We start from the raw sequence: 15,425 nt of genomic DNA, 5'->3' as shown, positions 1-15,425 counted from the left end.
ATCCCCTATTTAGCATGTGATAAATCTTACAAATACTTGGAGGAAAAAGTAGCACAAAACGTAAATCAATGTCAGGCATCACAAATGTCCTAATGAATCTGAGCAGAGGCTGTTTCCTCTACTGCAACACTTGGGTAATTACCGTAATACAACAGCTGTTGAACACAAATTATCATTAAGGACTGTTGGAAGTCTTTGTAAACTGATATTAATATTTCTGCTATATGTGAGATGTTTAAAGCACTGGCTTTCTGCCTTTGGATAACAACTTATGACTTGACATGAAATAATGGGCTCATGGCCTCTTTCCTAAAACACAAGTTGAAGAAAACCTTTTTGTGTGTGTGTGTGTAAATTGTTGCACTTGATTTGGTAACAATCTTGTTTTTTGTGATGCAAATTAATACAATTTTGGGATTGAGCAAAAAAAAATAAAAATCAGTGTTCAGAACTGTTGTTGTTTAAACCCAATTCACTAGAGTACAATAATTATATCTGAGCAGCAACATGCAATTTTATGTTTGAACCACAAATGCAATAGAGAGTTCTATGCGTCTACAAGAACTTTTTTACAAACAATTTACACACGTTTAAGCATAAACAATTTTTCAAAATATGTACTTAAAACAAGAAAAAACATGCTATAAATGCCAACAGAATGAGACAAACGCATAAATATTTAAAAAAATATATTGAAGAAAGATAGTTTTACCTCCAGGTGGCTTGTGTCAATAACAGAATGCTCTCCTTCATAAGCAAAGATCACCATGTTTGACAAGACCTTTGGCTGTGACAGGTATCCCTTCTTGAATATCTTAATCCTGAAAGTGCCCTCTGTGGACCAACCCTTAGCTTGCACAGTGAAGGCAAAGGAATCTTTCGAGCTGAGGGTCTGGTCACTGTGTTCGTAGGAGACCACACCCTTAGTCAGGTCCTCTTGTGTAAATGTGGAAGATTCAATTCCACTGACTATAATCCTACCATCACTGGGAGGAGAAGTCACATCATAAATGATCTCAGCTGCACTTCTGATGTCCATGTTGGTCTCTGTACTTAGCAGACTGGTGTTCAGTGTCTTGGTGCTACCATGGTCCATGACCACCATGGTATTGTTGGCTATACGTAGATAAGGGTCATCTGCTTGCACCTGAAGTACAGCTGTTGTCTTATGTAAACCATCAGATACTTGAAGTTGGAATCGCTCACGATCTGCCCCATGGTGGACAAACAAAACTTTCCCGTCCCTCAGGTCAGCCTGTGTAAAGCGGTAGAGAGGTTGTGTTGGGTCTGCTGCGGAGACAATGTTTCCTGAAAGAATTCCCATTCTCACGTAAACCAGCTGGGTGTCATTAAAGTCAGAGTCATCGTCTTTGAACAAAATGTCATCAGTGGTCAATAAACGCTGGCCATTTCTGACAACATTAAAAGGTTTGTGGATTGCCCTTTGAGGTACGTAGTCATTCCTGGATTGTATTGCAATGTTAAACACTCCCCTCAGTACCTCGTGACCCTCTTCTTGCCAACCATTGCCACCTCTAGAATCAAATACCAGAAAGGAAAACTGGTCATGACTTGTCTCTGATCCATCATGTTTGTAGACCAACCTGTTCAAAGAGAGATCCTCATTACTAAAGACTCGAATTGCACCATCAAACCTTTGCACTCCTGGTGGGGAGTCTCTGATAAGACGACCATGTTTGGGATCTTGTACTATCCTGTACACAAAGTCTGTTGAGGTGGAGGTTTGAACCCAGAGATATTCTTTATTTATAATGTTTTCATTTCCTTCCAGCACAACAAGTCTCTCATTGGCGAGGGCAGGAGCATCAGAATCAGCCTTGATTTTAATTGGAAAGGTGTACACTCTGGAGTACTGATCCTCTGCGAATACTTTGAACTGGAAAAGATCCTCAAAGTCAACCGCTCTGCGGACATGAGGACTGTAACTGATGAAACCATTCAAAATGTCTTGTTGGGTGAAGGTATCACCATCAGACAACTCTTTATCAAGCATTATCAAGACTCCCTGGACTGGGCTTTTCGTAATCATGTACTGGATTGATCTTGAATCAGTATTGCTTTCCATCACAAAAGCTTGTAGTTGTTCAAGTTTAATGACCTTTTGCTGCCCATCTTCAACTTCTAGAGGAACACTTTTAGCTATTCCTATAAGGGCAGGCATGATCTTTATCATAAATATGTTGTCTGGGAGGACGACCTGTCCAAGCTGTGCACTGAAGTGAATAAACTCTGTTTCTGTGCCCTTGAGATCAGCTGTGGGGTTGGGAACGTATTTCAGTCGGTTCTGCTCCAGATCAGACTGGTGAAATAGTGTGACTCTTTTTGGTACCCCATCGTCTGAGATCAACTGCAGTTCTCCAAACTGAAGTGGCTGAGTGACATTATATACAACGTCACCAGTTTTTGGAGTTACAGAAATGGCCAGATTTTGTTTTCCAATAGGGGTGCTGTCATCCTGGGTGATCAGAAGGCCAGTATTTGTGACTACAGTCATCTGTGGCTGGGTTATAAGCAACTTATAACTTGACTGGCTGACCGAATCTCCATCTGAGACCTGCAGGGTAAGTTCTGGCACTTTTCCTCCTTTGTGCACGTAGTAGATATTTCCTTCTTTCAGTTGTCTACAAGTGAACTCTCTTAGACTAAATCCTGGCTGTTGAGCATTCTCCAGATATCCAGCAGCAGTAGGGTCCGATGTGACTGTGACCTTGAGTTCATCACAACGATTGTCAGAGTCTGAGATTTTGATGAGGTTTGGGCTCAAACGTGTGCGCCCGTTAGCTGTGATTGAGATGTCACCTGCACTGAGCTGAGGGATGTCATTGACGGGGATGATCTCCACCGGTACCACAAACTTGCGTGCAACACTCAAGCACTCTGGGATATTCGTTCCATGAACAGTCACCTCTAGCTGGATTTGATCTCCATACCTTTCATTGCCATCATGAAGATACTTGATTTTCTTGTTGACAACATCCAGAAAGGTAAACTTCTTTACTCTTGTCTGTCTTAGGTTCATATCAACCAGTCCATACCAGGGATCGTTCAGCAGAGTAAAGATGATCTCAGATTCACGAACACCTGCAGCTTTTAAGTTAAATGTTGGGTTTAGGTTTGCGATGTCGATGTTGGCCTCTCCTCCCTCAGGAACCAGCAGAGGAGTGATGTCCAGGAGCCTGGAAATATTACGGAACATCTCTGGCATGTCCTCTGTAGGAAAACAGTCATCAGTATTGACATTAAAGTATGTGATTCTTACTGGAGGTGTAGTTGTTAACTCCAAATCTTCATCATAAGTCGAGTAATCATATTCTCCTTCACATTTCACATGAATGTCTTTAGTTATCAGAGCATCCTGCAGGCTTCTGCCCTTCTGATTCACCTTGATTTCTCCTAGACATCCAATAAAGGACTCCGTTGTGACCTTCTCCTCCACACGAGCCAAATAATTTTGAAACACATCCTTCATCTTCCTTTGAATACCTCCTAGGTACAGGTTCCCCACTAGATCCAGCTTTTCTGTCTCATTAAGAGGGACTGAAACCGTTTGACTGTCCACATTTATCAAGAACTCATTGGGGTCAATTTGAACTTTTACTCTGTGCCACTGATCATCATCCACTTTCACCTTCACATTGTCTAGCACATACATTCCACTTCCCAGATCCATTACACCTTGTAGGAACCCTCCTGACATTCCGATTGCAATGTAGTCTGTCTGGTGTCCTGGGTGGAAGAGCAACAGAGCATCCTCAATGGTTGTCTTCATCAGCATCTCCAGGCTACGGGAGCCTGAGCTAGGTCTGGTCCAGGTAGGGAAAGAGATGAACGATTCTGGACTTATAAAGCTTGTGGTGTCTCCGTCCCCTGCCTCAAACTCACTGCTGCAGCTCTCCTTGGTGTCATAACAGACTGTATCTGCTGAAGCCAGAATATCAAATTCATGAGACTCAAATATAACGTTGCTCATGCAGCCACGCAGGGAGGGAACAGCTGTGCTCAGGTACTCCACTTCCAGGTCTCTCACGCCTCCAAGAAATACGCCCTGGTCAATGTTCAGGTCCTCATCTTCATTCTCCACTGGGATGAAGGTTGTGTACAGGTTGTCCACAGCCATAGTAAGTTTGGAGTCTTCCAGAATGAGAGACACTCGATGGTCTAGAAGGTTACTGAGCTGGAGACCTATGGTGGAGGACAGAACTTTTTCTCCAGAGCCCATGTCAATTCTAGCCTGCAAAGATACACACAAATGAATTATTAAACAACAAAAGTGACTGAAGAAGCAAAACATGTTTACATTAACTGGAAAAAAAAATAGTTTGTGCTGTTTGTCTGTGAAAATGGTTTGCTGCCATGATGTTTGGGTGTTTTGAGTGGTTACCCTTTTGAAAAAAAAAACAGCATATGCTGGTTAGCTATGTTTTGAAGCATGGTAGTTGGTTAGAGCTGGTTTAAGCTGGTCCTTAGTTGGTCATGAGCTGGTTATATGCTGATCCTGAGTAGGAGCTAGTAGCTCAAACCAGCTACCAGGCTTCAAAACAGCTAACCAGCATGTGCTGTTTTTTTCAATCAGGGAAGCAGGGCGTTTTTAATGGAGTTTCTAAGCTGCTCTGAGTGTTTTGTAGTACATTGCTAATCGGTTGCTAAGATGTTTGGGTTTATTTCCTGCGATATCATTTGAGGTAACATTCATGTTTGTAGCACAAATTGGCTGGAGGAATTGCACGCTGAAGGTTAATACTTGTTAGTATAAGAAGTTTGTTCAGATTTTTGGGTGAATTTACTTGCTCCAAAAGCACAACTAGGTAATCTTATTTTATCTTAATACATGTAATTTTGCTTCTCAGGTACATTTATCTTTAGACATTTTTATAGAAAACAAGACAAAGGTACTGGTTAAGAGTATGATTTTTCACAGTGCATACATGCATTCAGCTGTGAAATTCTAATGCAGACTTTGCTGGGTCAGTTGGCTACACAGTATTTCAAACACTCTGTAGACACTTAAACCGAAAATACCACAGATCTCATTTCAGATCTGCAGCCTCCAAAGAAAAAAAAAAGGAAATCTGCATGAATTGAATATGTTGGTGGAAATGTGTTTTTAATGACAAATCCTGCCACAGATGAAATAGTCTTGGTACCATTTCATATTGCAGCATAATGCAGGCAGTTTGAGCGTCTGTGTTTATCTATGCGGAGCGGGAGCCATTTTCTAGGGAGGGTGCAGATGAAGAAGAAATATCTCAGAGCAAACCAGTAACTCATTCAAGCCGTGGAAGCTTTTTCCATGTGTTGAACTGAAAAACTGTGACGATTCAGTCACAGCGGAGCTGGAAGCGAATGTGAGTCATGCTTCTCACAACAAACCAAACGGCTGCTTCTCAAAACCTCACAAGAGATTCAGTGTGTGGCTCCTTCTGGGGCCCTGAAGTCTTGAAGGGCCATGAGAAAATAGTGGAGATTTTATTTATTTGTCTAGTCAGTCTGGGTTTTAATTTGCATTGCAAAGCAGATATTTTGCAGAACTGCACCCTGTGCTTTCTGAGTTTGCCAGATTTGATCTCTGTCTTTAGTGTATAAGTAGTCGTATACAAGACGCTCTATCCAACGCAATTTAACACATAAAGAGTGTTCACACTGAGAGTGAATTATAGCAACAAAGCAACTAGAAGTCAAAGGGTGATTTAAGGTGACATGAGCAGCTGTTGGTGATCTAAATGTACTGTATTTCACCTGTAATCTGCCATTGTAGAGCTCCAGCGAGAGGTAATCTCTGTGTCCCGCCGCCAATAGGAGTAGGCCGCTACGTCTGCTTGTTTTAAATTGGAGCGACACTTGAAAACTTGACAGGTCCTGAACGGCATCTATCCGACAGTAGCTGTCCCCGAAATAGGAAGCTGCAAACACAGAGGGAGAATTTTTTTTATTTGAAATATTTTAATGATGACGTGCACCATTAATGTGTGAATGTGGAAGTGGGAAGACACACAGCAGATGGAAGTTTGAATTGAAAACTTTTCCAGCTGTCTTGTCAGCTGTTGTATAGAAAAGACACTGTTCTGGAGAGTTCCAGCTTCGGCCCCATGAGAATGTTTATATAACTGCTTTTCTGCAGGATTTCCAGAGCTTAGTGTAGTAATGTTCGGCTGTATGCTAATGTAGCCACCTGCCTTGGATTGCAAATTTGATTTTTTATTTTCTCTATTGCGTTCACTCCTTTAGTAAATCATTCACACATCACTCCTGGGCCTCATGTCAAGGAGATCCCTGTTCCATTGAATAGGTTTCCAGGGGCCAAATCAACAACGTCTGCATCTCGGTAACATTATAAGGCCAGACTCATTGGGAAACCCCTTCATGGAATTCTGGGAAGGATCCAGAAATGGAACATTCTCACAGGAACTATGGTCAAACGTCTTGGTAGAGGGTCAGGAGTCACTTTATGACTCATGTAATTCCCTTATCCGAGATCATCAACAGGATACTATTGTTACAACAAAAACGTCACATATTAGGCAAATACTGATCAAATTTACTATGGTAAATTAAGGTTAAAAATGTCACAATGATATATTCATATGAATTAAAGGAACAGTTCACCCAAAAATAACAATTCTTTCATCATTCAAAATTTTACTCACCCCTTGTTGAACGAACCATTTGATCTGGTTCACAAACCAGTCTGAAAGATTTATTGAGTGATTTGATACTTGAGTTTATTCAATCTAATGTGAATCCAAGGTGAATCACTCTTTTTATCTGTTTACTTGAACTCGCTAAATTATTCAGACAAAGATTACCAGTAAACACTGACTTAAATTTTGATTTGTTCCTCACACAAAGCTAAAGTACGACTTCAGAAGACTTGGAATACAGTCATCTGGACTACTTTCATGGTTCTTTTCCATCCTGTTTGAAACTTGAACGTTTGTACCCTTTAATTGTAATTGCATGGAAACATATCAGTAGATTCTTCAAAATTCCACATAAGAAAGCGAATCTGGGTTTGGAATTACATGAGGTTGATCAAATAATGACAGATTTTTGAGTAAATGACTTCTTTATCCTATTAAATATACATAATAGTGTAACATCTGAAATCATTCAGCAAAATTTACTGTCATTAGCTAACCGCTACTTCTAAGACAGTGGCATCCTGCCTAGTTGCGTTTCTGTTTATTCCTCTGCACAAAGGAAATAAAATGTTTTGAGAGATATATAGCACTTAATACTCACCATGAATAAAGTGAACTGGATGTGCAGAAAACTATGGGAGTAAACTATTTTCATACGCCAAAATATCTATTTTATGAACAAAGATCATCTTAAGAGTAATTGAAACGCCCATTTGCACTCTGAGTGAGCGATGCATCAAAAGCACCAGATATCATCACAGTTCAGCAAAAGGTTCTCACAGATAACCCCTATACACATTCAATCAATGCACTCCAAAAAACAAACACATAAATCTCGCCGAAAAAGCCAAACACTACAGGAGGCACAGCAAAACGCAGAGGCTCATATGATCTCTCATATAATAATCTATAATGCTGAAAAGGTTATAACATTTAGATCTGAGCCCGCAAAAGACTGTCCACACAGATCTGAGGTCCTCAGATAGCATATAAAGTAGATAGAACCCAGAAAAGCGAGATGAATTTTAATGAAGCTACGTTTATCTGAAGCCTGTAACTCCGATTTGGAGCTCAACGACCTTCTGCAAGGTCCAGAGAGAGAATATATGGAATTAGCTGGGAATATTTCCCTTAGCTTTACGATCATCAGATCTGTTTTTGTTGGAGAATTCACGGCGCACACGGGAGGTAGAATGGCCAACTAGAGCCCAAGAACTCTGAGGTTCAATCTGCCGTCGGTGCGCACTGAGCATGCTCAGACCAGAAAAGACACAAGGGCCACAGTGAGCACAGCCAGCACGTATGAATCTGGAACCCATTAAAACTCTTTGAGGGGATTCTAAATGGGACACATGTGTTGAAGACCCCCAGCCATTCCAGTATTCAACATGCACCATACATTTAACCAAGACTCAGCTCAGCTCTCGTCTTTATAGGCCAGTCACATCTCATTGCATGCTAAAAACACAGGAGGCAGGCTTTTGTTTGTGAATGAGTGTCATTATTCTGCTGGTTTGTTGATTACGAAACTCCATCGGTTTAAAGCAAATGGCACATCTGTCTTTACACACCAGTTATTTTTAAGAGGGGAATACTCTTTGAAAAAAAACAAGAGTGGAAAAATCGAGAGCGATGGCAGTGTGGACAGAAACATGGAATGTCTGTGTGCCAAAGTGGAATTACAAAATCGAATTGGCATTGTTAGGAACATAAATCTATTTAAAGCCAACATGAAAGGAGATTTGACTCTGTTGACTTTATTATTACACATTCCTTGGACATTTGTCTTTGTAATCATCAAAATCAATAATGCGATTAAAATGTCTTTTCTGCTCATATGAAGAATGCCTCTTTTCAATCTCTTGACCTTCAAACCATTCTACAACATAATGCCCACTTTGACCAGCAATGCAATTCTGTTAAATAAAGCCCAGTTATTTTTCCCCATTTAATATCCTGTTTCACTCTGAAATATGTCAGAATATTGAAGTTAAACGTGCTTATGCATTTCAAATTAAACTGTGAGGCCACTGACCTAAAAGTACATACTTTATCTGTGATGGTAAAGTACATAATTCAGAATGCTGGTGGACATAACATTGTTGATCACACAACCATTTGTTACACATTGCAAGTATCATGGAATTTTAATGCAATATAAAAGTCAAAAACAATCAAAGCTCCACTTTTATAGAGTGCAACAACCAGGTTCAGGAAATAAAAATCCCATTCATTTTCTACATAAGGGAACCGATTTTGAACGATAACTTATAAACCTTTATAGACAGACCTACTATGAGCATAATGGGTGGTGATGGCGCAGTGGATAAGACACATGCCTTTGGTTTGAGAGACCCGGGTTCGAATCCACTGTGAGACACCAAAGTGTCCCTGAGCAAGACACTTAACCCCTAGTTGCTCCAGAGGCGTGCGACCTCTGACATATATAGCAATTGTAAGTCGCTTTGGATAAAAGCGTCAGCTAAACGAATAAATGTAAATGTATAATGCGCCAAAAAAACACTTTAACTCCTATAAAGCACTACAAATGATGTAGTGATCTATGATCTCAAACTACTATGCATAATATTCAGATGTTAAAATAAATGTAAAAAAAAAATAAATGTCTTGTATCTGTCTTTTATCTGAGTTGTCCATGGGAAAAATACTTCCGTAACCAAGGGTGCTGAAAAAAATGAGGTGAAAACGCATGCATGGATGCATACACTCTAAATAGTATTATTTTCAATATATTATGATTTGGGATGCGTTCAGTCTAATCTTACATACTATTTAGGACAGAAAGTAAGTGGATTTGGTTGCAGTCCTGTTCTTTGATGTGACTTTCTAAGTCACACTAGTTTAATCATATGATGCTGCTATTGCTCTTGCATCTTTCGCCCTGGGAAACTGTGTGCTTGTGCGTGTGTATGTCCCTGGACGTCTGCCAGGGCAGATGGCGTTGTCATAAGGGTCGCTCCAGTCTGTATTTTTAGTGCTCAAAGGGAACTGAGTGGATCTCTGTTTCCTCATCCTGTGAATGAATCAGACGCACCCTAGTTCCTCAAAACCCATCAGATATCTGGAACATTCACACGGAAGCAGAAACAACTGAAACCAGCGGAAGCAACCTGCTGTTTAATCTGCCAAATAAGAGATGTGTAGATCATAGGCAGAGGAACCAGACTAAAAGAATCCATAATGAAGCATGTTTTTTATCACATCTATATTCTGTCTAGACTGAACCTCTCAGAAGGTGACCTTAACTCGCTTGCCCATTTGGCTCACGAATGATTTGTTGTCCACGGCTGCAGTCATGGGTAATAAACGGATCTCTCCTCATATGAGCTCTGTGCCATAAAAACGGGCCTGGACTCGATCCAGTCACCATACACCTGTTCTTAATAGATGTCTGTCTGACTTTTTACCTGAGCTTTCGTCACCAAATTACATTTACAATAAAAAAAGAAAATGTGAGTCACTGAACCATGGTAACTAACAGTTCTGTTTGCACTATTCATACAAACACAAATAATTAATCTAAAATATCAATTTTTTTTGAGCACATCTCAAAACATGGCAATCATTTTTTCACGTGTGCTCTCCATGGTAACAACGAGTGACCATTATGTTTCCTAAAACAAACCGCTGAGCTGCCGGTAAGATTAAACATAGTCAATAGCGGTTGTGCTGATGATTTGTTCCTCTGGTTATGTAGTGGCTGTGTGTGTGTGTGTGTGTGTGTGAGAGAGAGAGAAAGAGGGATGGTTGTAATTACATCAATCTTAAAGCTGTGTTTTACTGGACTCTCTCTCTTTATATAGACCCTGAGCTATTCATGGGCATCGCTGTTGCTATGGCAGATCAAAAACAGCCTCTGCGTTGATCAAAGTCTGTCAAGATATTTCAAGAAAATAATATTTTACAAGAAAATAAGGAGGATGACACATCAGTAAACACGTAGGCCTCTTTTTCCTCTCAGAGAGATATATATGAAAAATAATGGTGGGAATGAAAAACAATGCTTAACTTTCTCTGAGCAACACATCCTTCAAAATATAGAAAACCCCCCCGAAATTAATATTAAGAACAGCCCTTCTATTTCCTCTGCCTGTTTTTAAACAAGCTAATAACGGTATGTCCAAACGTGCATCTTGACGTGTCATATTTGAATGTACACAAATGAGGTTTGAGAGCTATTGTTGAGGGGATTTTTTTTCTGAAAAAAAAAAAAACATTTAAAATTTATGCATTTATGATCACAGAAAGTTATCGCTTGACTAGCTTCACGCAAGGAGTGGACTATGAACTATTTTATGACAATTATGCGTATAACAGGCATTCCCTGTTCACTTGTATGGAAAACCGAACCGAATGCGGAATAATTTCTTATAGATCAACACAAGGGTGAGAGGGCTACATAAAGACAGACTTTGAAAATATGAATTTAAACACGCAAATTAGACCAACCACGTGTTTGTTTACTTTTACACAACAGGTGTGTATTACAGAAACTGACTATATTAAATCTAAATCGTGTGTTTGCACACACTTGGCGAATAAAGCTGATTCTGATTCTAAATTAAGTTTTGAAAAAGTTAGATTACCTGATAGATGGAATACAAAAATTCAACTGATAGATGAAATACAAAAATTTAATATTTTTGTAAAACAGTAGAATAAACTGTAGAATAAACAAAACTTTATCGTTGTATGTCTCCTTGAGACACACGATGGTGGTGTTTCCTTCTTGAATGAATAATCAGTGATTTGAACGAATCGGTTGAGTGAATGATTCACGTTCACACAGCAGCAGAATATGGTTGTCAATCGTGTATTTGAGACAGTTACGTTCACACAGTTCAGTTATTTACGGGTGTGACAACCGCATTCTGTAACCGAACTCACACCTGTAAATTTTCAGGACTCGCAACTACATTCTCAGAACATGCTGTGTGAACAGAACAGGACTGGACATCATACATCTGTCACATCATACAGCACGAGAGAGCCGCTGTCCTGACATTTTATCCTACCTGTCAGATTTTCCTACCACAGCTTCCTGCTCATGCACACATCAATATTGCGTCCTTTTTCTCACGCTGAACAACAATATTTAATGTGTCTGCATTACTGAAAGGGTAGGTTTAGGGTTGGGGTAGGTGTAGACGTTAATAAAACACAATCTAATAGGTAGAAAAAATTATTTATTGTTGGTTTCTGGTAGCTATATCCCTTCTAGCCACAACCGCGAATAAAACACATAATTACTGTATTTGCATTACTGTAAAGGTAGGTTTAGGGTAGTGGTAGGTGTAGACCTTAAAATATCATAATTTAACAGGTAGCATTTTTCGTTGTTGAATTGTACTACCTACTTTTTTAATGGGAGGTAGCAAAATCTGACAGGGTAGCACAAATTGACAGAACACCGGGCTACCATAATATTGTTATGAAATATAATGTTTGGAGAAACATTTCATTCGTGATGTGTCTGCCATTACTTCAGCGGATACTAGTTGATAACGACCCCAAACACACCTCCAAGACGACCACTGCCTTGCTAAAGAAGCTGAGGGTAAAGGTGATGGACTGGCCAAGGATTTCTCCAGACCTAAACCCTATTGAGCATCTGTGGGGCATCCTCAAATGGAAGGTGCAGGAGCGCAAGGTCTCTAACATCCACCAGCTCCGTGATGTCGTCATGGAGGAGTGGAAGAGGACTCCAGTGGCAACCTGTGAATCTCTGGTGAACTCCATACCCAAGAGGGTTAAGGCAGTGCTGGAAAATAATGGTGGCCACACAAAATATTGAGACTTTGGGCCCAATTTAGACATTTTCACTTAGGGGTGTACTCACTTTTGTGGCCAGCGGTTTAGACATTAATGGCTGTGTGCTGAGTTATTTTGAGGGGACAGCAAATTTACACTGTTATACAAGCTGTACACTCACTACTTTACATTGTAGCAAAGTGTCATTTCTTCAGTTTTGTCACATGAAAAGATATAATAATATATTTACAAAAATGTGAGGGGTGTACTCACTTCTGTGAGATACCGTATTTAGTGTATAGCGTTATATATACTACTTTTTTCCCCATGATTTGGCCCTTTTAATCTTGGTGTTCTGGGAGTAGTTTTTCTTACAGAGGACTTGAGGGTTTAAAAGTGCTGTTAGAATGATATCAGACTTTATTCCAAGAGCTGAACCGAAGAGAGCCAGTGTTTCTCAGGGGGTAACAGCAGACAAAATCTGCTCGTGTGTTTTATAGAACCCTGAGCACATTTAACTGAACTCAAATGTACTGTTGACCCAGAGAGGTTCAGCTCTATTCCCTTCCCTCACATTTCACTCAGATATCTCTTCCCTCTCTTCTCTCAAACACATGCTCAGAGGGAATTACTGCACCATTTCCACAGCACACTGCCAACACTGATATTAATTAAACCATTTCAACCTTTAAATACAAACAGCGTGCACACATTCTCACACATTCAAGCGAGCCAGAACTGCATGAGAAAACACCACTCTGTGCTTGAACAAGAAGTGTAAATTACAGATGTGCTTAAAATACACTGAACACAAACAGAGAGATGAGAAAAAGTCATTATAGGAGGCGGAGAAGAGTCTTTTCTACGGTGGCCAAAAGAGCTCAACGCGCTGCAAATAGAAAAAACGCCTGCAAATTAAGAAAACAACTTTCGTTAATTTGACAACACACGTGCTGCAAATGCTCACAACACAACCAAACAAAGAAACGCACTGCAAATAAAATGTATTTGTTTGTGTTGTGAGCATTTGCACCACCTGCTGTCAAACTGATGAAGATGTTTTCTTGAATTGCTGGTGCTTTTTCTATTTGCATGAAAAAACTTCGTTTTCTGAAGTTGCAGCGCGTTGAGCTCTCTCGGCCACCGTACTTCTCTGCTAAACCAAATTGAAACACCGAGAAACATTATATATTTTGTAAAATAACTGTTTGAAGACTTTGAAGGAATACTCTAATGTTTGCAATGAAAAATTAAAGAGTTATAACGTAACAACCCATTAACATTTACATACTTACAACTTAGTGGTGGTGATATTTCACCAAGTCATAACAGAGGTCATTTACATATTTGTTTACGTATCTTAAAGGTACAGAAAAAAAATAAATTATGTTATGTGAGAGAGAGAAAAGTGGTCATGGAAACTAAATTACAGGCATTTTTTTGGTGCAAGAAAGCTATATTAAGTGGACTTGAGTGGCCTTGATGATGTCATTAACAAGAAAAGTCGTTTTAAAGGCAGTGGAGGCTATTATATCTTGATGAAAGTTCACACTATAATCCAAAAGTTTGGATTTTATTAATGTTTATGAAGTGTCTTATGCTCACCAAGACTGCATTTATTTGATCAAAACACAAAAATTTTAAAATCAGTCAAAATATTAAATATTAAATTTAATATAAAATATTAGAATTTAAAATAACTGTTTTCTATTTGAATATGTCTTGTATCTTAATACATGTTAACATACTAAGAGCAGGCATTTGTGTGCGAGAGACTATATAAGTTTGGACGTAAAGGTCAGAGGTCTGGATTCTGTTGCTGAACAGGAAGAGGGTGTTGGTAAAATGTAAGAGGGTTACATGAGCATCTTGAGGGAAAAACTCCACAACTCTATTCCATTTTTTCTTCTCTCACTCCACTCAGAGACTAAAACGTCCCAGAAAATGTATCTTAATGTGCAGACGTCATAAATGACTGTTATTGCTCTCCACAGGAGCTGAGGCACGTGGTTTGCAGTAGCTCATATCCAGAGAACGAGGGAACACACTGAATTATTTTCCCTAGCATACACGTAGCACTTTCAGCCGCTCCCTGCAGAATGCTTAGAGGCTGACGTTAGATTCACCGCAGCAATGCGAGAAACTGCCCCATTGGCATGATGTCACTCACCTGCATGCTAAAGAGAGACATTGAAAGGGAAAAAAAGGGGTAGAACCCAGAATTTAGATGCTAAGCCCCGCCCCTTATGAACACCCACTGAGTTGCCCACTGAGAAATCATAGTCTGTGAATGGAGTTCTTGAACACACATGAACTCTTTTGCTCAGATGCTCCTTTTTGACCTTAAAACGTGACCTCTGACTTCTGACCTGCCGCAGTATTGAAACAGAGCAAACTGAGCAAGAAAAACCCCACAAACTTCCTTCAACTCAAGTTCTGAAGTTTTCTGTGCAAAAGTGAATATTCACATTGCATTTAACATTGCATTTAACATCCATTGTCAACTATTTCCAGAAATGTATTTATTATGATTGTGAAACGTACAATATAACATTGTTTGCTAAGGCAACTAAAAACAATTACTGTATACTTAATATACTGTATACACATTGTGATTTAAACAAACCCCTAATTCTAAGTATTTAACCTAACCAATTCCATTGTGCTACAGACATGAATGATACCTCAAATTGTTGCATTTTGAGGAGACATATATGGAAATTATGTATGACATATATTGCCATATATATCAAGAGTGATATTGCATTGCATTTTTTATGCTTTATATATGCATTTTTTATACATGCAACTTTATTAAAACAGTCTATAAAAAAGGTATATGTTTATATGTTTTTGTCATTTTTTAAATACATGCTTGACATTTATATTTACTTATATAATATTAACATGTATTAATGGATTTTATGATGGATAAACATGTAAATGACATACATTATATGTACGTTATATTGGGCTAGGTATGTTAATGCATGA

At 39.3% G+C, this 15,425-nt stretch overlaps 1 protein-coding gene across 1 annotated transcript in view; it reads right to left on the bottom strand.

The window, feature by feature from the left end:
- cspg4 (chondroitin sulfate proteoglycan 4) overlaps window positions 1-15,425 on the bottom strand; it is a gene marked incomplete at its 5' end in the record, with an annotated part of 52,789 nt that overhangs the window by 19,551 nt on the left and 17,813 nt on the right. Inside the window, 2 exons of the mRNA XM_079411726.1 lie at window positions 713-4,252; window positions 5,758-5,921. Coding sequence (XP_079267852.1) covers window positions 713-4,252; window positions 5,758-5,921 — 3,704 coding nt within the window. The remainder of the gene's footprint in view (window positions 1-712; window positions 4,253-5,757; window positions 5,922-15,425) is intronic.

Source organism: Barbus barbus, assembly GCF_936440315.1.
Source record: "Barbus barbus genome assembly, chromosome: 48".
In the NCBI taxonomy this organism is placed as follows: domain Eukaryota; kingdom Metazoa; phylum Chordata; class Actinopteri; order Cypriniformes; family Cyprinidae; genus Barbus; species Barbus barbus.
This window is presented reverse-complemented; position numbering and strand designations above follow the sequence as displayed.